At 43.7% G+C, this 23,995-nt stretch overlaps 1 protein-coding gene across 2 annotated transcripts in view; it reads right to left on the bottom strand.

Moving 5' to 3' along the window:
• Positions 1-23,995, bottom strand: part of LOC146979935 (A disintegrin and metalloproteinase with thrombospondin motifs 2-like) — a 108,229-nt gene that overhangs the window by 47,174 nt on the left and 37,060 nt on the right. For both annotated transcript variants that reach the window (XM_085789974.1, XM_085789973.1), the window contains exon 3: positions 15,069-15,246. In XM_085789974.1, the coding sequence (XP_085646100.1) occupies positions 15,069-15,246 (178 nt within the window). The remainder of the gene's footprint in view (positions 1-15,068; positions 15,247-23,995) is intronic.

The raw sequence follows: 23,995 nt of genomic DNA, 5'->3' as shown, positions 1-23,995 counted from the left end.
TACTGATGGCAGATTCTACTTTTTATTTTTTATTGCTGTATATTTATTTTTTTCTGAAAGGCCTCGATGACAGCTTTGTTGGTGAAACATTTAACAGTGTTCCCAGCAGTTATTTTAGGAATACTTCAAATGTTTACAGTGTTTTTCTTTTTATTAGCTTTATTAGCTAACAGCTAAATTACAGATGTGAACTTCGGCCTCGGAGGTTTGAGCAGGTGTGACAAGGAGTTAAACGAGGCGCCACTTTCCCTCTCATCTCATTTCTCTTCTCTTATCTGCCCTTTGCTCATTCTTTACTCACTATCCCGTCTCGATCTCGTTTATCTCCCTCATAAGAGAAACCTTTTGATATATGTGGCGACTTACTACTGGTTCAACTCCCAGAAACAACAACAACAACAACACCACCATGTGTAATGCACAGACACACGACAGGGAGCATCCGTGCCACAAACACTGCAGGTATATGTTTATTTATCCCACTTAACATCCCCTTAACTAGGTGGTGAGTTATGACCTACAAGTGGAGCTGGGAGAAAGTCAGCAGAGTCTACTACACACTTGTGATATTGATACCAAACAGGAATTCAAATGCAGAGATATGTAGTGGGAGGAAATGTGGAAGAAGAGGAGCCAGAACTGAACTTGGCCTACATTCCTTACTGTAGAGTATGTGAGTCATTCTTCGCATAGTCAGACACGTTGTGATCACAAACCTGGCTCAAAATCATTACAGCAGGGAGGCCAGAGGTGATTCACCGACAGGAAAAAATGAACAAGAAGTTGAGAAGCCTCATATCTTATTTTAAGTTACAATTCTTCATATTTTCATTGCATCAGAGCTTTCTTTTGTTGAGATTAGCATTAATATCCTTTTCAAACAATATCCATTTCATGTGTAATAAAACTTGTATTCTGTAATTATACAAAGACCTCATGGATCTCAATGGCAGGCAAGTGTTCAAACTCTGATGTTTCATATTTTTTCTTCCTGACTGCACCAATAGGTTTTGAATTGTGGAAGTGGACATCTGCTGCTAATCACTTTAGTGAAGATCTGACCAGTTTCACAAAAGAACGTACTGTGTTTAGGAGGCGGGTCATGAGAGTGTGAGCAATGTATCCAGACTGGAATCATCACTGGATCCTGTATCATTGTAATTGTAGCAGTAAAGAAATCGGTGTTAAACATATGACACCAACTGTTACCCCAGCTTCTTACATTACAAGACAGCGTTGATTTACCCTCCCATCCTTCTCACCACACACCCCTCATGCCCTCTATAAATCAATCATTAGAGTAGTGGAACATTAGAGAACAAAACTGTACTATTTACTCTCACGTTCTGGTTAATGGTCCCCTGTGAGATTCTGGCTTTCAATGCATTTTTGTAATACTCTATTTGCAGACCTTAAACTTCTCAGCTTTTAGTAGTGATGGGAAAATGTTCCCGGTTGTTTTGGTACACTGTGAGATCAGTGCTGGGTGTAGTTACTCGAGCAGAACTTCAGACCACACCCAACAAAGACGAGAGGGACTTGAAACTTTGACAGGAAAAGACTTACGTTTTTTCAGGGCCGGTGTTAGGTCACTTTTTCAAGAGTGAGGAAGCAGAGGAGGAGGCCGAGAGGTGAGAAGGGAGGCGGAGGAATAGAAAGACATGGATGGATGGTTCAGGAGTAGAGGTCAAAAGGATGAAGCGAAAGGGGAGAGAAGGGAGGGGTTCAGCTACTGCGTAAGAGTAAAAGACACAAACACAGCGATGCTCATGAGCCAGAACGCTGGGGTTTGTCAGCGTGACTGGGAACCCTTTCAGAAACCTCCCAGAGTTCTGCTGGGGCGGCAGAGGGATCACAGGGGGAGCGTGGGTAATATGCCAGGGAAGTGAACTTAAGTTTTCTTTGGCATCAGCACATATGCTATGAAAGATGATCTATGTCTGTCTCATCGCTACAGGATGATACATATGGCAGGAGAGGTAGAGCCTGCACATAAGCTGCTCTGCGACAACACACACACACACACACACACACACACACATGCAAAGAGCACAGCAGTGAAGACATGCCAGAGTGCTCAGTAATTATCTCAGCATGATTGTGACCACAGCTGCAGAGGACACATTACATAAAAGGCAAAGGGCTTCCACACTCACTTTCAACTGTCTGAGTAAACCAGTGGCTCAACTATATTACGATCTCCTCGGATGCAGCAGCTCGCTCCACAGAGGAGCAAAGCGTCTCCCAGCAGAGTAAATCTAACACTTCAACCTGATCAGCAGTATTTTCCCACACAGAGACTTTCACATGCCGATGGAAAATATGAACCTGCCTCGCATTCGCTGTCCAACTTCATAAAGGTTTTAGGACACAGCTCCTCCTTGTTCTATCTAAATACAGTACTTCTTTATAATCTTTTAGAGCATCTTACGGTTACTGTTGTACAGTAGGTTATACAAAAGCATTTGTAAACCATCTGTTAATGTGAGGGAAAGATTGGAAGAAAGTGAAGTCACAGAAGACAGATTTTTTTTTCAGAATTTAACAACAGTTTCCAGCTAAACGTGTTTTGAGTTATTGAGTTAATTAAATTAAAATGTATGAACTGGCACGACAGAGTTGCAGATAAACAGATTCACTGGTTAAAGACCCCCTCCCATGAAAATCATGTTTTTCGTGCTTTTCACATGTTCCTGTGGCATTTTTCTTGTGTTAGAGGACATATCAGCAGAAAAGGAAGTGCAAAATTGCATTTCTGAGTTTTTCTGCCTTCAAATTGCTGTGAACCAATGGCAGACGCAAACTGGCCATTTCAGGGAGACTGGAGCTGACGTGTCACAGCTCCAGGGGAGGGCACTAGTGCTACAAGCTCCCGCCCCGCTCTGCATCTGGCTCAGAGGTAAAAGGCTTAACAGGTATAGCTCACCTGGTAGAGCAGCTTGCACCGTGAGCAAGGACTATGTTCCAATCTGGGATCGAATCCTAGTGTGGAGTTTTACGCTAAACGCGCTGAATCTGTAATTGTACAATGTCCAGCTGTCAGCAAGTGGGGGGTGGGGTGCGAGGAGGTGGCTGTGCGGGTGCAGAGCAGCGCAGTCTCCGCCCACCCCCCAGAGGTGCATTGCTAATGAGCTGGTTTTAAAATGACCAAAAAGGGTCGCGGGAGGGGGACTTTAAAGAGCTGCATGCAATCCTTTTATTTATTTTTTTGGTCTTTGGGAGCCCGGCAAACTTGTGTGCATGTGTGCGCTGCACAGCCACACACCTGGGCATACAGCAGACAGATAACCCAACACTGATTAATTTCAGTCCACCAAATTTGTAATTCTGGGATTTTCCTTTTTTTTGAAAGAGATTGAGCTCTTCAATCAAGATAGCTACACACACACACACACGCACAGACAGCTTCACACAAACTCCATATAGATGAGGTAATATCTAATTTTGCAGGAGTACTAAGAATAATTTGCTTCAGTAAATGATATGCATGTATTAAATTAAATTAATACATGTGTTGATTTTGAATACACAATTCCATTTAATTGCAATTAATTATGGCATCCCATTCTCGATGAGGCATAACGCCCTGCTTGGCCTTCCAACCAGCCAAGAGTGACTAAATCATGTTGCTGCAGCCGCAGTATACAGCGTGTGAACTGAGCCTGTGAGACAAGAACAACACAATTAGAAAGTATCATTAGATTACAGTATCTTTGAAAAATGAAGACTAATAACTTAGCCTGTATACTTTGCCTCCCACCACTTTGTTACAGTAATTGCTCCACACAAGTGCACATGATTAAAGGGCAGGGCACAACAGTGTATGGACAACCACAACATGACCCATCTGGATTTGACAGTCCCTCCGGTTCATTGTGTGCAGTAAACAGAATGACAAATGTGTATTTTCAGCTCCTGCTAAGCTCTAAGCAGGCTTTGTTTTCTCCTCCCTCTCTCTATCCTCTCATCTCTACAGCCACTCTCTTCACTTCTATTCGAGCTAAATCTGAACATATCAAACTAATGCTACAAGACGTATCAGCCGGCTCAGAGGGAGCAAGGAACTAAAGTCGGAGATGATTGGAATTTCCGTTCTCAACCCTTTGCGCTCATCTACGACGATCCAACTGTTGGTCACATTTAAAGTGAAAATCACAAAATCGCTAATATGCTATGTCGATCACCTGCCCTCCTCGCTTTTTAACCCTCTGACTGTCTGAGCCATCAGCTGAAGCTCGCGGCTAGTATTACAGACATTGTTGAATGAAGAAGCACAGAGCTGTGTTTTATTCAATTACATTTCCCTAGGGGGCGCAGCAGCAAATGAACTGCAGCCTAACAAACTCCCACCACCACCCATCACACTGCTAATCAGACAGCAGCCACGAGGCGCACATGCCACTTTGACAATTTCATCCTCACAACATGGATATGTGTCCGTTATTGCCACCCTGCAAACGCACTGTTTTTTTGTTTTTTTTAAAGAATGAACCATGTGAAAGATGTAAAGATGATAACTATTTCCTTGTCTCTGATTGGCTATACCTTTTCCAGCCATTACAGTAAATATGATTAACTGTGTGATCATCTGGGAGCCAATTTGCACTTTTCTTCAGTAGAAATAAGTTATCTGATAAATGTGTCTTATTATTCACTTTCAGCAAATTCAGTTAACTTTTTTTTATAAAAATAAAAGGCTGAAAAATGCAGATGGCAACACAATAAAATACTTTCAGACTGTTTTCACAATAAACAATCTCTGATCTTCAATCGTTGATAATACATTTTTATTCTTAACTTGTAATGAGCAAACACTGACGAGGCCAGAGTGGAGAGATGCCAACCTTACAAGAGACCAACTTGGTAAACCCTACTCTATCTTCTGATGAAGAACATTTGATGCAGTTGAAAGAGCCAGAAAAAGTGAGATTCCGGCTCGGGTTTACGTGACCCGGAAGTTTGCCTCCCCTTGGTTACTGTTGTTTGTTAAGCTTTCTCCCAACCAAGAAATACTGAGTTTTCAGCAATATTGGCATCGGTCTCAAAGGAAATATCAGCACATTTCTGGAGTTGTGTGAATGAGCATGAATGATCATGGTGGTGGTCTGAGGGGCCGTTTGACGCACATCGGCAGTCATGCTTCCGTCCGTCTGCCCCAGGGACACGTAGCTTACTGTACCACCACTGGTGTGTTAATGTGTATGAATGGTAATGGTTTCTGTGTGCTTTGGGTATCGGGTGTTGATAGAAAAGCTCTATATAAATGTAAACCATTATTATTGCTACGTGTAATGTGACGTATTAAATGTTATGTGTCACTAGGAATGGGCGATATTTTACAGTCCGCGATATACCGTCAAAAAATTTCCCAACGATAAGAATTTGTCATATCGCGGTAATTACGATAAATTCCCGTTGATGGCGTTTTTTTTTTTTTTTTTTTTAACTTTATTATATTCAGATTTACTCCTGTTTAATGACGTTGTATGCAGCCACGCACTCGCAGCCCAGCTCACGTGACAGTCACCTGCGTGCAGACCTGACCTCTTGGCTCACGTGAAGAACAATAACAAACGTGGCGGAAGGCGGAGCTGAGAACGAGGAGCTCGTTGCTAAACGAGGCTCCAGCATTTGAATAAATATTGAATCTGTTCTCACATTTCAAACGTGTTTGATTTGAGTCATTACAGTTTTGCAGTACAGTTATTTTCTATCGTCACTTTCAGTGGCGTGCACAGACTTTTTGAAGGTCAGGGGCGAAAAGGAAAAAAAAGGGCACATAATAGCGCGTCCTTGCCACTGAAGAGGGCACTTTAGCACGCGTTTTGGCTCCCAAGAGGCCACTTTAGAAAAAAAAATTTTTTAACGTCGATTTGGCCTGTTTTAATATCGATACCTTAAGACTAAAAAAACATGTTTTGGCTCCTAGATGTGGCTCCTAGAGGGCACTTTCAGGGCTGCCAAGTTTCAGAAAATGACAAGAGTGAGACTGCAGCGACATGGTGCGTTTGGCCGGCGACCACAGGTTGGTGGCGAAAAAAAATTGGCCTTTTTTAACGTCAATTCGGCCTGTTTTATAATATCAATACCATAAGACTATAAAACGTCGATTTGGCCTGTTTTAACATGTGTTTTGGCTCCCAAGAGGGCACTTAAGCACGCGTTTCGGCTACTAGAGGGCCCTTTAGCACACGTTTTGGCCCCCATGAGGGCACTTAGCAGGTGTTTTGGCTCCTAGAGGGCACTTTAGCACACGTTTTGGCTGTCATGAGGGCACTTCAGCACGCGTTTTGGCTCCTAGAGGGCACTTTAGCACACGTTTTGGCTGCCATGAGGGCACTTAAGCACGCGTTTTGGCTCCTAGAGGGCACTTTAGCACACGTTTTGGCTCCTAGAGGGCACTTTAGCACACGTTTTGGCTCCTAGAGGGCACTTTAGCACACGTTTTGGCTGTCATGAGGGCACTTTAGCACGCGTTTTGGCTCCTCGAGGGCACTTTAGCACACGTTTTGGCTGCCATGAGGGCACTTAAGCACATGTTTTGGCTGCCATGAGGGCACTCAAGCATGCGTTTTGGCTCCTAGAGGGCACTTTAGCACACGTTTTGGCCCCCATGAGGGCACTTAGCAGGTGTTTTGGCTCCTAGAGGGCACTTTAGCACACATTTTGGCCCCCATGAGGGCACTTTAGCAGGTGTTTTGGCCTCCAAGAGGGCACTTTGACGCGCGTCTTGGCTCCCAGGGGGCACTTTAGCACGCGTTTTTCAACAATTGGGCGACCGCCCCCCCTGCCACCCCCCCCGTGCACGCCACTGGTCACTTTTATCGTTACCGGGATAAATGTCCATATCGCCCATCCCTAGTAGTCACTCCACTTTGTGCGATTACCGGCGTGCAGTAGTCAACACACACACACAGCTATGAACCTGCTGTAATAGCAGTGACTGTATTTGGGTTTGAAGAGCCTCATTCACACGAGAGGCTCCATTAACCTCTGAATCTGCTGCCATTGTATTCCATCCTCTACACACACACATGGTGTTGTAGTGAGAGACTGCTCACACCGGAGAGAAATACGCTGCCGTTAAACGGCCCCGCTCGCCTACACAGGTGTCTTTAGCCATTCTGGCTGATTAGAGCTCAGACGTTGGGTGGAGCAGCGCTGGAGGTGGGTCACCCACACAGTCTGAGAGGAGCTATAATCAGACAAAATAACTGAAAACATTTGTGTGTGTTTTGACTTAATGTGGAGAAGCTTTAACATCATAAACAATGTCAAATTTTCCTGCTCAAGCATGCAGGAAGCTTATTCAGCGATAGCAGTGGGACCCACACTTCTCTGAGAATAGTGCCAGAATTACTGCAGCATGTGTGTGTGTGTGTGTGTGTGTGTGTGTTTGCGGCACTGTGACAGTAGTGGGAGGAAGGAAGTCGCACGCCAACTCATCTTCCATGAGCTTCTGTCCCTCAGGTTGACTAGTTACATAACTGATGCTAACACAGAACAGTGGCCACCTCCAGGGACCGGAGACTGTTGCATGTAATTGTAGTCACACGGCTCTACCTGCTGTGTGCGAGCCCCGTGTTTAAGTCAGCACACATGAAAATTTAGACACAAAGACATCTGAAATATATTGTACTATCATTGCATCAGCTGTTGCATTTATTCATCTATTGCTCATAACATTTCCTGGTATAAATAAAACATTTTTTTAAGACAACATAACCTAGGCTACTAGACTGATAACTGGTAAGATGTTAATATTACTGTATGATATCATTATAATGCCTGAGTCAGAGTTTTGACATAATAATAATAGTTAATGGTTATATATAATTTTACCGAATGACAATAATCCCATCAAACTATGGATAATATGAAGAGAGTTGAGAAAAAAAATAAACACCATTATAATAACAATGCACATTTGTGACAGGATTTAACTCCACAGACTCTCATGTGAAATTCATGCACATCTACCTCTCTAACTTCAGAACCCAGTCCTTTTTCCTCGCCACATAAAGGAGCACTGCCACTGGATGAGCTGTCCAACCTTCAGTTACTACGAGTATTAAAAAAAGGAATTAAAGATTGGGGGAAAGTCAGATTTTTTTCTGATTATTATTTTCTAATTGGGTAATCCTGTTGCAACCCTTTGGTGCAGATTGTGACGTGTTTCTTTAGCCATGATGTGATTCCTGACCTGATCCTCATGACTCATGATCATGCAGGATTATCATTTCATCATCCAGGTCTGTCAAAATTATTACATAATGGCCGGATCGCGATCATTGGGGCCGACAGCAATCATTTTGCATAATCGTTAAAATCTTTTCCATTCAAAACAGGTGGATGAAACGAACAGAAATGTTATATTTCCACATTGTTTTCCACGGTTTGAGGTATGACTGGGGCTCGTTCAATGACATCATCTCGTTGCGCCGTCTTCCCCTGCTGTGGTTTAATGGCATGTACAGTAAGAGAGAATTTCGATGAGCATCTATCGACATTAGCATCATGGATTTAGTACAAAGCCGAATACCACGGCACATTTTGGTTTCAAATGAAAAGGGAGAGAACCAACAACTTTGAGGAGGCGATTTGTCGGATATGCAGCAAAAAGTGGTCAAAGGCTAATTCAACAAATAAAATTTTAAAAAACTACGGATCCACCACTTAATTTGCAGAACTTGGAAACACAGCCACAGTTCAATCCCGGAATTTGGCTATTCCTGAAGCCTTCGGACGACAGTCTAAATGTGACAGTACCAGATGTTGCATGACAACAGACAGGGTCACGCGGTATAAAGAAATGCAGCTGTTCAATACGGTTAAAAAACAGCATTTAAAGTAGGGATGCACCAACACATCACCTGAGCATCTGTATCGGCCGATATTCGCCTCATTGACTGACATCGGCCGTCATAAAATATTGATGGCAGTGGCCGATGTTATCTGTTATTTGGTATATTATGCTGACTCTGACCCTGTTTTCTTTCTCTTTTTGGGGGGGCATGACTCTGCCAAGACGCCAGAGGGCGCATGCACATTTCATTTGTCAAAGTTAAATGAGCGAAATTGTAGGGGGTTTTTTTTGGCTGAAAAAGACAATTAAATGTTCATCATAAACAAAAAAATTTGAGGAGACACAATCAACTATGTAGCAGGATTTTTACATCGAGAGTCTGCTTCTGAAAATATGAACACCACATCAGAGTCAGCACGAGGGCTCAGAAAGGTGCTAATCTTGTCAAAACACTATGATCACCATGATTATAGTGACGCTCTCTCTATCACTGAGGCTGTAATAACAGTACCTCTCTTCATCCCTCCAAGGCTTTCCTTCTCCTCCACCTCATCCTCTCATTGCTCACTCTCTCTTTGTCTCACAGACAGACAGAAACCCACACACATACACAGACAGACTGTGTGTGGGTCAGTGCAGCAGCAGCAGCGGCTGCAGACAGGAGCAGAGGTCGGCCGCACCCTGCTATTATCCCCGGAGTCCTGCTCTTTTTAAAGACAGCACCGTGGCACATTGAGTGACGGCTCAATGGAGGGCCTGCTGGGAGCTTACTAGCAGGTGAGGAGTCAGATGAGCCAGAGGGAGAACACACACACAGGGACGCTACGCAGGCACACAGGCAAATACACACTTACACACCAGCAGACGCACAAATGCTGTCAGTCAGTCATGGGTGAAACAGGCAAGAAATAAAACCCGCAAAAGCATGGGGGAGCACACATACATGTAGGAATGCATGACTGCACACACACACACACACACACACACACACGCACTCAAATGCTGAGTGAGGTAATAAGCCAGTCGTGGTCTCCAGGGATCGAGCCAGTGGCCACAGAGAGGGAGAGAGGAAGCAGCTGGATGCAGAAATACTTCCCCTCCTAGCACTGTAATTTCCTCCCAGAGGCACACCTGGGCCGGCGCTCATCCACTCATATACACTCTATCTACGTGTGTGTGTATGTGTCTGCATGTGTGTAGTGCACGTGTGAGAGAATGTTTGCACCTGTGTGTTGTGTCTTTTGTGTGTGTGTAATGCCCTGCTTGGCTGCATGTAGATGTGTTTACACAGGTATGCGCTGATGCACACTGCTGATCTAAAGTGGATCCCTGCTGAAATGAACTTTTTAAACACTGGGTCCAATTAACACGTTTTATTCAACACTATACATTTATTCTGGATGACTATCTTGAGCTTTACAGCCCATATTTTAACTGCACTTTAATGGTTCACTAAGGTTTATGTTTCCAGAGCCTGGAATTTGCTGCTGGGGTTTAGGTTTCCCCTGCTAAAAACGCTCAGCCTCAGACAGGCCTTGGCAGATGACATTGTTTACATAGTCTATATGTGGTTAAGGAATTCTCCTTGATAACTACTCATTTTAGAGTTTAACAGCAGCCTAAAGACCCTCAGGACGGGCCACTCCTGAATTCATTCACACCAGGGCTTAGGTGGCCATCTTCCTTCAGGGTGAACGGGGAGATAGGGTTACTGCAGTCAACTGGGCTGGATAATAATCAATTGCAAAATATCTGCAAAGTGGAAATTTCCTTTCAATGTTTTCACTTCCATAAATGTTTGGCTAACCTGGGGGTGGGTTGTCTGACCCCACTGGAATACGGCCAAAAATGCAAAAATAAGACCCTGGTTGTATGAAACTGCAGGTTCTCTTCACATTCATCAACATCCACTTGCAGCTTGTGATGCAGGAAGATGATTAGAGGATGTTCTTTGCACAGTCTCTGAAATAACCCTCGTAATAGTGTCAGAAGAATGTCACCTTCGGAGTGTTTCAGGTGGCTATTTGGGAGGAGGCACGCTGTACTGCAAAGTGTCTGTTGGGACACCCTGCTGCACACTGAGGATGAGTTCAGGCCATTTATGAGTTGTGTATGTGTGCGTGCTCACATCTCTAAGTGCTTAAACACGAGTCTCCTCTTAAAACCCTTGCACCATACGACTATCCTTGTGTCACACCAACAGAGGCAGAGACAGACGGGGGGAGTCAAGGAAACAGGAGAGAGAGGGAGAGAGTGGGGTAGAGACTGAGCGGGTCCTCCAGGGAGCCCCCTTCATTTTCTGGATGCGAGAGGCAGACATTAAGCTACAGTGACTAGAACCACTGGCCTCTGTCTGACCTGCTTCAACTTCCTCTCAGCCCAGGCTCGGACTGGTGCGTCATTGTATCGGCGCTGTTCGACGTGGCACGCACCAGCAAGGCTACAACACTGACAAAGCGACACCACGTCGGCCCAGAACAATAAAACATAATAGAATATAGCAAAAACAGACTAGAACAGCACAGAACAGCAGCGCCTGAGGCGTAAAACAAATGCCGGCTTTGTGCAGACGCATGGGGTCCTGTGTAGCAGCCTCTGTCCTCCGCCCAGTGTCAGCCCACCGGCTAATTGCAGTGGCTTTGCCCCAAAGGCTGCAGGGAGCATTTCTGCCATGAGAACAATACAACTGAAATGTCAATGAAAACAAGTCAGCTGCAAACAACAACTGTTTGTATCATAATTCTATAGCCTGTTGTATATGACAGTTCAGAACAGAGCAGATGGATACCAAGCTACAAAAACACGACATCCAGCAGCCTGTCATGTTGCTTCTTGACAGCTAAAAACAGCATTAACTTGGGGAACAGTAATAAAATAAAATAAAACATTTAAAAAGACCCTGACTATTGCTGGAGACACGTGACATTTTTGCATAATATTAACATGGGATTTAAGTTTATGTAGCAGACTAGGTGAAGATGGTTATGGGTAAACATCTTCTGATAGTCCAACAACACTACCTTGGCACACACTCACATGCTTGTACACACACAGATGAAGCAACACACCCACACAGACAGTCCAGTCTCCTTGGACAACACAGTAAAGTCCACCTCCCTGTCCAGCCTGCAGACACCAGAGGACGAATGGGCGAGAGTAGCGAGACAAGACCGTCTGTGGGGTAAAAAGTAGCCAGTGACACTAGACCCAGAGAGAGTAAAATTAGCAGAACAGAAAGACATTGATCAAAACCACAGATAAAAGGGGATAAAATGAAATTGTAAAGGGTGGAGGAAAAGACAGATTGAAGGATGGAGCTCTATCCTCCCGGCAAAAAAAATGAATGGCAATCCTTCGTTTTCTATCGGCGCAGCGATTAATTGACGAATGTGCCACATTAATAATAAAGCTTGCTCTCTCCACTTAGGACATTGATTCACACCTCCTAAGCTTATGGTGTAAGAAACCGATCAATCTCGCCCTGCTCATCTTCATCTCTCTTTCTCTCCTTCTTGAGCTCCTCTATTACCTTGCTAAATATAACTTCCTTACCTCTGTCTTTAGCCAGGAAATGAGTCCAACACTCAATAACTGGCTGTGAATTAAGCAGGCTTGGTGAAGAAGATCTCCAGAAATGATTGATTGATTATTAATTAATTTGCTAATTTCTCTGATTGATCTACAGAGAGGGATAGTCCGAGGAAGACAACAAAAAAAGGAAGAGGAGAATTGTTTTCTCTAATGTGCTTCCTATGTGTCGATGTGGCTGTGATATTAGTGATATGATGTAACAACTGGGAGGTAAACCTTCTGTTTATATAATGTTGTGGTCTAGAATAGCTAAGACAAAAGATAGAAAGGAAAAAGAGAAGAGAAACGAAGAGAGAGATCCACATCAAATGCTACTGGGAGCAGCACATGCCTGCTGGTCTGTCTGTCCGTCAGTCCGTCTGTCTGCTTAGCCTTGAAAATCCCAGCAATCGAAGCCAGACGACCACAGAACTCATGCCCACGCCATACATGCACACACACAGACACACACACGCACACACACACTGAGGCCTGTTCTATCCTACGCTATTGATCTGCACCCCACTCTTCATTAGAAAGAAAGATTCAAAGGCAACAAGGAGCAGTGAGACGTGTTGTGTGTGTGTGTGTGTGTGTGTGTGTGTGTGTGTGTGTGTGTGTCTGTGTGTGTCTGCGCGTCTGTGTGTGTTCAGAAGTGTAAATGTATGATCAAGGGAGTTGTGTAAGCTGCATGTGGTTACATCCTGTATGTGAGTGAGTTGCCGTATAGGATTTTTTTTTTCTTCAGTTCAGTTCAGTGTGTGTGTGTGTGTGTGTGCATTCATGCTTACATGTGTGTGTGTGTGTGTGTGTGTGTGTGTGTGTGTGTGGATGTACTGCCAGGTATCAGTAACAGTGGGAGCAGATCTGTGTTACTCTAATGCAGTCTGTCCTCACTGGGTGTTCCTATGGAAACTCTCTCTCTCTCTCTGTATATTATTAGACGTTCTTGAGTCAACTGCTCAGAATAGGAAGACACAGATCTCGTCTATTGTGATACACTCGTTATAAAGCGCTTCAGCTTGCGCCTGTTACGTCGCGCTGCTCTGAGAATATTTTTTGCTTTGGTGATTAGTTGAGATGCAGACTCTCGCGCTGGTCGGGGTCACAATTGATTGACTCTTAGGCATCAGATCAGTCACAGTGATTGGACAGCCACTTCTACTGACACAAGCCTGAGGCATGCATTACAGTAATATTTTTCCCAGCATGCCAAGTTCTTGACAGTACAGCTGACAATATTGAAAACACATTTTTTAAGGGAAGGTTTTCTTGTTTTTTATTTCCCTTTTTTTTCTCCAGGAATAAGACGTGAACATTTTATATGGTGTATACTCTCCAAATTATTTAATTATTATATCTCCCCAATTTAAATTATATTCAGCTTCAAAATGCTTTAACAGCAATTAAGTGTCACAGTACATGCAACTGGTATCCATGAAACAGGAGTATTCTGAGTTGTTGCAGATATGTTGAACTCTGTATTAGCCTATGACATTCCTCCTTTACATCTTTTTTCATGCACATTAAATGTTATCCCAAAGCTTTAGATGAATAAATGATTGAAACATGTGTCGCTATGCTTTCTTACATGTATATCTTACTGTGGGGAGTTACTGGAGTAGAGAAGCAGCATTAAGTGCTTTTGAAGGTGAAACATTGAGACCGAGAAATGTATAATTGAAGAGACAGTTTTGGTGTTTCTTGTCCCATGGGGGTTATGTAAAATAATAAATACATGCAATCAGTGATCAAAACTTCCTTCCTTTACTTTATAAGAAAAAGTAAAACACAGATAAATTCTGTTGATTAATTTGATTCAAGTTCATCGCCTCTTGTGTGAACACTTTTTATCATTTAAGTATGATTGATTTAGGTATTTGATTTTTTTTCACTGAGTAATAAGAGTATAACAAATTAAAACAGATTAAGGGATGACTTTTTTTATATAATGACAACATAATTAATCCTGTATCATCATGTTCAGACATATTTGTCCTGTTTCCCTCTAATCCTGGAGCTGGCACACTGTGTCAAACTCTAAGTATTATGCTTCCTCTGAAATAAGGGCCCTCCTTGTTGTTTCGTTTCATTTATTACATCTGTAGAGCGGAAAATGGAGAAAGAAGAAGCGCTGAGAAACCAAAAACTTGACTGTTAGCTGTTCAAGCAGCCAAGGCAAGCGTATGAAAAAATTCAGAGGGTGTTGCCTTACCAATCAAACATGTGTCTCCATATTTCACTCCTTTCTCACTGGAAAATTAGTGCAGTGACAGGAAGATGCGTTTGAGCGTGTGTAGGTGTAATCTTTTTGACAGCAGGGTATGCTCACTGTGACTCACTGTCTTTGCATACAATAGTTTGATATGATTATATAACCAGGTGTGTATGAGGGAAGAATGGTTTAATACTTGTCTATAGTTTATCTGAGGAAGAACGAGCACAGCCTGTGCAGTGTTGTATGATTCTGTGAGAGGAAACATTAATGCTGACAAAAAGTCAAATTTGCAAGGCTTGAAGAGAAATATGTGCACTTCTGTGGGATTAAAATTTAGGTAGAGTGATCGGGGAGTTGAGTTTCAGTTTGCAGTTTTAGTTGAAATATGGAGAAGATGGAGGGTGACGGGTGCATGAGAAGCATGTGAGGGATGCACGGAGGTGGAGGATGGCACAGTGGGAGCCACAGACTGACCTCTGGAGTGGTGGTCTGCCGCTGCGCTGCTGACGGGCGCTTTCTTTACGGCTGAGGAGCGATAGACGATGTGTGTCCTTCCGCCTCCTCCCTCCTCCTCCTCCTTTTCTATCACTCCGTCGCCCCTCTCCACCGGCTCGATAAAAAACTCCTCTTGCTCCGTCCTGATCATACCAGCCTGAAAGAGAGTGTGGAAAATTAATTGGGTGACATAAATACAAGTAGGTGAACTCTGACATCATGTTTGTCACACAACGCCAAGCACTCCCTGCTCAATCCATCCTTCGCCTCCCTCTCTTGCTCTGACAGTTTACAGAAAGAAAATAGCCCCTTGGTTTCACGCCACTGCTGTGTTTGTGGCATGCTGGGAAAAACGAGAAGAGAAGGGGACGGCAGCGATCCCTCACAGCCCTAAAGAGGGCCAGAGTGACACCTGGCATCTGAAATGGCCAACACAAGAGCACGGGATAAGACTGTCCCACTCCTATCCTGAACTAACACAATCTGTCAGGTAATTCCCCTGTCCACCTCACACACACACACACACACAAACACACATCAGGCATGCAGAAACGCAAGCTCACCGGAGAAGAGGATGGGGGGGTGAAGCCTTAAAGAGATGTAGAAGAGAGAGAAGTAAAAGAAGTGTGCATAGAGAACACACATGCAAAAAGGAGTTGCGTGCACATACATGGGGAAAACAGGCGCTGGGAAAATTGCCCGTCACTCTCTCTTATTCCATCTGTCTGTTTAAGACAACTGGTAATTACCAAGGCAACGTGCTGCTGTAGAGGGAAGCCATGGGGGAGAACACACAGAGAGGATGGTGAGGCTTTGGAGAGGAAGATTGCAAAAGAGAGAAAGTGATAAATGAAGAAGACAGAGGACATCGATACGATCAGTCTTTGTTCCCTCCACTCTGACAGGAGGAGGAAAGAGATGACGGGCGAGTCGAAAGGAGAATAGTCAGCTGATGATGAATAAAATAAAATAAAAATATGGTATAAATTACAAACGAATGTGTGATGAGAAGCTGAGTGTGGACCGCACTGTACGGAGTCTTACAGAAAGACATGGGAGTCAGAAAACTCACCCTGAAGCACAATGACAAGCTTCAAATGACTGACTGTAATAGTCTGTATAAGTACAGTCATGCTTTCAGCCTCGAGGTATATTTCAGAAATAGAAAACTATATGTCTGCAATGCAACATTGAAATCACCATTTAACCTCCTTAACCTACTGTATTATACTGAACATTTTGTCATTTTATTTCTACATACAGTATATACTACTGATACTTTATGTCTATCCCTACATCCTAGGAGGGATCCTTCCTCTGTTTCCCTTCTTAAAGGAGTTCCCTTCTTGTTTTTCTCACTAAAAACTTTCCACAAAAAGCCCTTCCTCCTCCTAACCAAGGGATTAAAAGGGGTATTTTATGTTGCTAAGATGGTGAAAACCCTCAAAGACAAATTTATGCTATGTTTTAGACGACATTAGAGAAGCCAGGAGAGCCCAACACACTACTACAGCCTCGGTAAAATACACGACAACAAACAAAACACAAGCCAATTAACAAACACATCCACCAACCTGACAACATACTGTTGGCAAGATGTGTAAAAAACACTGCAAACTGTACAATGTGAGAGCTCCAATTGACGCTGTTAAGAAAATGACTGTGTATACTGAATAGTATTAACCCCATGATGAATAACACGTACAACTGCAGTTCTCATTAGCTTTATGCTAAACAATTTAGCGTCTTTCAGCTCATTGTTTTGGTTTTCTGAGGTGTATTTGTTCTGTTTTGATTCAGTGTCACTGGTCTCATCAATCTCATGGCCCAAGTCAGATATATTGATATATCAACTTAAAGGTGTTGATACGTCAGTGTTGTGTTGAAAATTTCTTTCTGCTTTGTGGCCAAAAAGTCGGCTCCTGTAGGCATAAAGGTGAACTAATGAGTAAGGGATAATGTATACTGTAGTTCGGAGTAAAGCACTTCACCTGCGTGTTGGGTCAATATATTCAGTTCATATTTTTTCCATTGACTTTGACTGAGTTTTGTACAACTTGACATTGCTTCTCTATTTTATTTCAGTGTTTCTGTAACAAATGTCGTTCTGTGTACATGTTGTTCAACTGATAAGTGTATTTCTTAATTTGCTTGTGTGGATACAGGTATGCCTCTCGTTGAATCCTTTGAGCACTAAATAAAATTGAGTTTAAGAACTTGCATGCTCCTTGAATACCCCCGAGAGGCTGATTTGAAAGGAGCTGGATATTAACAAAAGTGGCGCCTCAGAAATAAAAAGGTTTTCTTCTCTTGCTTCTACTCTCGTCCTCTCCCATCCTCCTCCTTCCCTCTCCCTCTCCCTGTCAGTTGGTCCCGGAAGGATGTCGACAAGCCACTGACCTGCCCCCCCTCTCTCTCTCTCTCTCTCAACCCCCCTCCCTTCTTCTCTCTTTCTCAACCCCCTTCGCTCTCTCTCTTTCTCTCCTCTCATCCCTCCATTTCCTGAAGCCGTGGTGCAGCATTCCGATCGGAGCTGATGGATCTGCGATGGTGCATGCATTCCCACTCCAGAATACCAAGCAGAGGAGAGAGAGAGCGCTGTGTCAAAGAAAAAAGATGACATGTGGGACTGGGAGACATGGTTGGATCGATCAGAGCCGGCGTAGTGGGGGTGGAGGGTTAGGGTGCGGGGAAGGTGTGAGGGAGCCCAGGAACTGGACACGTCCTTTGAAAAGCTGAAGTGAATAAAGCATCAAAGCGTCTGCACACATTTCCATAGTGAGAAGCATTGTCTTCATCTCCTCTAAAGCAGAAGCAGCCAAGTCCTAGTCGAGGGGGATTACAGGGAGCCTTGTCCAAACACTGTGTCCAGAACAAGTGAGAGAAATTCAGATTCATGGGCAGTACACTACCAGCCTTAATGTGCCGACAAGAGTTAGGTTATTCAAAGACAGGGTAGAGGGCCACATAGAGATAAGCTTCAGATGAAGATCAAACACATAGTTGGTCAGGGTGTAACGCAAAGCTTCTAACTGTCTGTGGGTGTGTGAAACCAAGAAGTGATAGGAATGAACAAAAAAACATATTTTAAGTATGTAAATCAAATAAATTATACAATATGGTGTATTTGAATACCTTTGCTTCCCCTCATGCCTCTAGCTGAGGACAAACTATTTATTGGAGGAGTCTGTGTTGTAAAACTGGTTGATGGGGGGGGAAATAATATTACTGCAGAAAATTGAAACCCTACAAAACATACTGTTTGATTTCATATATTACATCAGGTTGTTACAGGTGTACAGGTTTAATTAGCTCGATAAGTCTGGAGGAACCTGGCTGAAGGTGATCCACGACATGAACCTAATCATGAATTCTTCTTCAGAGATTCCTGAGGCATCAGGTTACTCGCTAATCGCTGGTCTCTTAATCCAGTAAAGTCATTGTGCTCCGTTTGGGTGATGAGCTTGAACATGTTTTATAAGGTTAGATGTGTTAAAGATTTCCCCCTCCATGCCCTCCTGGGACATTTCAATCTGACACAGTTGCTTCCTGCGTCCTGTTGTCATCCACAGTGATTATCAAAGATTTTTTACTTCACACGCTATGTGCGTCACTGCACATCTGGCTGAAAAGGTCATGGCGGAGCAGCTTCTTGTACCTCGGTGTTTCTGGGTTTTATATTCACATGCCACAACGACAACAGATCCTTTGCATACAGTCAGGGCGATAAGGACATAAATAACACTGTGGTGGAAAAAGAATACCACCTGTAGCGTTGCTTGTATATATTAGAGTATCTACATGGTCTAATAATGTCAAAAAGATTTTTAACAAACTGCAGTTAGATAACAAAATAATCCTAGTGTTTTCAGAGTTTTTAATTAACAAAGACGGCCCATAGCCAAGTCTGCGCCGCTAGGATTGATAGGTTTTCTAGTAAGAAAAACCTCTGTTTGGGTTTTTAAGTATTACAGTATCATTCAATGCCTTTGCTAGTACAAACACCAATGTATCCACCTCTGTTGTATTAGGGAGGCGGCTGGATAGGGACTAAGGTTGGAAATTAATCTCCATCATAAGAAATAATGATGTAAATTAAATCCGAGTCATTTATCATCAAGATTAAAGCAGGGGAAACATTAGCACATCCTGCAAAAGAGCAACGTGCACCAGCCACACATGCTCACAGCTCAACACATAGAACTGGGATATAATTACTGTCATAGCCACTGAGATGGTGACACTAACCACAACCCTCCCTCTGAGACCTGGAGCCCCTTCGGCAGGCTCCAAATCTGGATCCTACACACCGAGTGTCCAGTTACAACAGGAGGATCCTCTGTGTTTGAAGGCCCAGCGAGCTCTATTTGAAGATCTGAAGGGAGAAACTCGAGTCCACGGTAAGTGTCCTGAGGGGCATGTGAGACAGATGAGTAGAGGAAAAGCAGTGTTGGAGTGGAAGAGCGGATGTTGTGGTGAGGATCAAAGTCACACCCGGTCGGGGCCCTTCAGCTCAGTCCAGCGCAGGCAGTGTCTGTGTGTGTGTGTTTGATCTGGTGTCACTATGTGTGCATGTGTGTTTGATCTGATTCTGATTCATAACCCGGCTACCACTACACTACCCAACTGCACACACAGTTGAGCGCACGCATCCATCCACGAGGCAGGCAGGACCGACACAGTCACACAAACACACAACCACGCACAAATATAGCTTTGATAGTGACTCACTCACACTGTGTAACCCTCCCATTCATCCACCCTTTGAGTCATGAGAAAATCAGGCTAGCACAATAGTAAGGCTGATTGGAAAATTAGACACACTTCAGAGAGAGAGATTAAGAGCACACGTCACTGCAAATATAAACAGCGTTTTATTTAATCGCATCAGCTGCAAATTATACCTTTATGTTGCTCCCCCCACCAAGCTTAGAGAAAGCCAAGTTTTGTGTTTGGATTATGAATATAGCAAAAAAATGTAGATTTATATGAAATTTATGAAGGCGGCATGAAGGAAAAGCTATTTGAAACATTCAGGGAGGCTAAATATATAAGACATTTATGACCCTTGGCAAACCTTTCCTCTCTGCTGCTTCACTCTGACAGGAGGAAAGGTAGAGAACAGAGGGAGCAGGGAGAGGGAGAGAGCTGCTATTAAGGTTAAGTATTAAGACAGATTCATTAAGTGAATTAAATGATTTGCTTAATGTCCTGAGGAGCGAAGCGACCGCCTAAGTATGCTAATCAGGGATATGCACGGAGGATGTGCAGAGCAAATCTGATGCAGCAAACAAACTTTGTCAAAAGTAAACACGGGGAGGCCTCCCTTCACGGTACCCTCTCGTACCGTTCTCTACCGTGTCCTCCATCAGCTGCACAAACACTGACACACACACACACACACACACACATGAATGCATGCTCACTGACACCGACACGTTGTGTGTGTGTTTATGTGTGTGAGTGGAATCCAGATGCCAGTGTGATTTAAGCCGTGCAGGACTTAGTGGTGCAGCTCCATCCCTGTCACCCTGCTCAGCTCATTACACAGAGTGCTTTCTAAAAATGGTCACTGGAAAAAAAAAAAAAAACACACCCCTACGCGACCTCACATACATACACATACATGGAAGCCCTGTCCCAGTCACCCTTTATTTCTTTTTCTCTGCTTTCTCCACCTCATTTGCAAATTGTTCATCTTTGACCTACATTTTTGATCACAGTGTGTTCCAAAATACGTACACACACCACAAACACATGCACACAAATACACACACACACACACACACACACACACACACACACACACACAGTGTCTGGGTCATTCAAGGTTTTAAATCTCCACTCAGGCTCAAACCATCTGCAAACTCCTGAGAGAAGAAGGGGGAATTGTAAATGTGCAGCAGCTAAAGGAAGGAGGAGGAAGAGGAAGAGGAGGAGGACACATCAATAAACAGGAAAGACCCTAAGTGAGTCCCCACAATGACACGACCCCGTTCTGCCCTCTTTACTATTTTCACTCTTCCTTCATCTCCTTTCCCTCTTTGCAGCCATATAATTTCCGTCTCTGTCACTTCTTCCCTATTCTCTCTTTCATTTCACGTTTTGAATCGTCATGAATTCATGTTAGTTAATGTTCATGTTAGACTTTTCAAAATAAAGCACCTGGCAACAATAGTGGCTTGTTGGACAACGCTTCACTACATTCTGTAGAAGAGAGCTGCCAGTATGAAACTATGAGCACGCAGAATGGACACCTATGCTGAGCTCAATGAGCTTCTCATTTTCTGAGTGATTATTTTATATTGAAATATATCCAGTCTTTATCTTTATCTAATGTTGATGGCGACTTTCTGACAGAGTCTTACCATCCTTCCTCACCCCTTCTCTTTCCGTTCTTCATAGAGTCACTCTGCTTGAGCGTGTAGACGGGACCAGGTGTTGGAAACAGACAAAAGACAACAAAACGCAGGCCTTATTATTTAAACAGACACTGGATGGCACGAGCCTAAGAATAGCAGCAGAAAGCCAAACCTGGTTGGCCTGACCGCATGATATGTGGAAATTTTGGTTCAGGGCGAGAGAGCGTTGACACAGACAGAAATACAGTCAGTGACAGTCTGGCAGATAGACTGAGAGACAGAGTGCCAGCCAGGCAGGCAGTTTGCAAAGGAGGCTGCCTCAGTATCCTGATCTTGCTTTCTCTCCCTTTTTTTTTTCTCTCTCTCTCACACACACTCCCAATTCCTGTTGTTATTCATCAGCACAGAAGCGCCCTTCCTCTGCTTTCTGTCCAAACAGAGATTTTGAATCAGAACTATGAGGAGGGGAAAAGGAGAAGAAACAGAGACAAAATGAGCCGAGCGGTTGAAGCAGAAGAAATGTGTGATGATGACCAGCTGGGAGAAGGTGGAGGCGGTGAAAAAAAAGATAATTTGAAAAAAGTTTAAAGATTAATGTTATGGGAAGAAGTGGATGACAAGGAGAGATTACAAAATCCAATGTCATTTACTCCAAACTCAGCTCAACACTGGAATAAAGCAAAAGTCTCCCTCTTCTTCCTCTTCCCCTCTCTGTCTCACCCTTTCCTTCTTTCCTCGCGGCAGTCTGACAGCTTTCCCAGCCATGGCCAGCATGGAGGAATCGGGACAAGTGTGGGGAATGTTTACACCATCCAGTCGTCAGAAGCAGCCACACATGGTCTCTACGGTTTCCTTTTGCCACTGTAGCTCAGGTATTAACTGAGGGCCCTTCCTCTCTACAGTGAGCGGCAGGTTTGCTGCGCAGTTGCCCGGGGGCTGTGCATCATTAAACAGATACATTGTTGGATCAAACAGGAAGGTTTATCCCAATCATACGCTGTTGTGTGGAGATTTGCGGATCTTGTGTTACATTAACAGCACCACCAACAATAAGTGCCATCATTAAGGAGAGCTCAGATCTCCAAACAGACCCCTGGGGCAGTGCACCAAAGGCGGTGTGTCTATAGGCTCAGTGTTTGTTTAAACCTCGGAAATCCTAATTTTACATTGTGCAAATTAGGAAAGAAGATCTCCATAATTAAAGAGCTGAGACGTATTCAAGAGGCTATAAAACAATCAGTCCTGAACTGACTTTACAGGTCGAAGGGATTTCTGCTTTTCACACATGATCCCTAAAGTTCGACTTCCCTCTGTGTCCGTGTAACTTACACTGTAGAAGACACTACATTGTTACCATTACTGTATCATCATCATTGCATAGTTCTGATCTATCTGTACACTGAGGGTTTGAGTGGATAGATCACTGTGAAAACTGTCATAAAGAAAACAGGAAAGAAATCCAATTTATTGTGCAGCAGCAGCTCAACTTGTTTGTAAGTGACAACACTGACGCACTGTAGCGGACTGGAGGTTAATCTTTACAGATCTTTTGTCCCTGCCGTCAATGTGTTTATACCGGCGAACTCACACTTACTCTCCGACACAAACACACACACACAAAGCACCAGCCAAGCTCCCATCAACCGCTCTTACCGGCCCAGCCCAGCCATCGATCAGTGTGTGTGTGTGTATGGCTGTGTGTGTATTTAGGTGTGTTCACATTTGTGCGTGTAGTCTTCCGGATTGATGAATGACCCCGATTAGTGGCGAGTGACCACTCTGTGATTGCAATCTAAGTGCAGCAGAACAGCTGTTCTCAGAGCAGTGTTGTGTCGTTAATATAACAGCACTTTAATGACTTACTGACCAACCACAGGCCTGGGATCTAATAATTACACTGCAACACCTGCAAATTTTAAAGGTGGTCGGTGGAAAGATGTGCAATGGTTTTGAGGTTATCTGTGTTTCTAATCTGTGTTCAAAAATGAAGAGTTTGTTATCGTTTGTGTTCGGAAACAAAACAGAGCAGCATTTTCAGATCTCTCCGTACTTTGTCCGTTGTTTGGATAAGTCGTCGTCGGTTTGGATTGTTGGGTTGTGGATAAATGATGTTTGTCTGTATGAACAAGACTCTGCACGAAAAACACAATAAACCTGCTTTTTTCCCCCTCTCACTTTAACAAAATCCCTTTGTCTCACTTGTCGCTCCCCCTCTGTCTCACTCTTCTTTCCACCCTCCTGACCCTCTGTCCTAGCGACTCCTCCCTGACGCTGACAGTCTCTCTCTCTCTCTCTCTCTCTCTCTCACACACACACACACACACAGGCAAAACCACACTTGCACACACAGATCCACGCTCAGATCCACACCCATCCTTATCCTTATTTCTACTCTATCGCTGTATCTCCACATCTATTGGGTATACCTGTAACCTAGCAACAGAGCAGAGTGAAGACCCTCCCCTACCTGCTCACTGCGCTGACTGCTGGACCCGACAGCCAATCAAAGAGTCTCAGGGCGGCAACAAAAGCCAATCAAAATGT

Source organism: Trachurus japonicus, chromosome 10, assembly GCF_045865225.1.
Source record: "Trachurus japonicus isolate A0001 chromosome 10, Traja_1.0".
Classification (NCBI taxonomy): Eukaryota; Metazoa; Chordata; class Actinopteri; order Carangiformes; family Carangidae; genus Trachurus; species Trachurus japonicus.
This window is presented reverse-complemented; position numbering and strand designations above follow the sequence as displayed.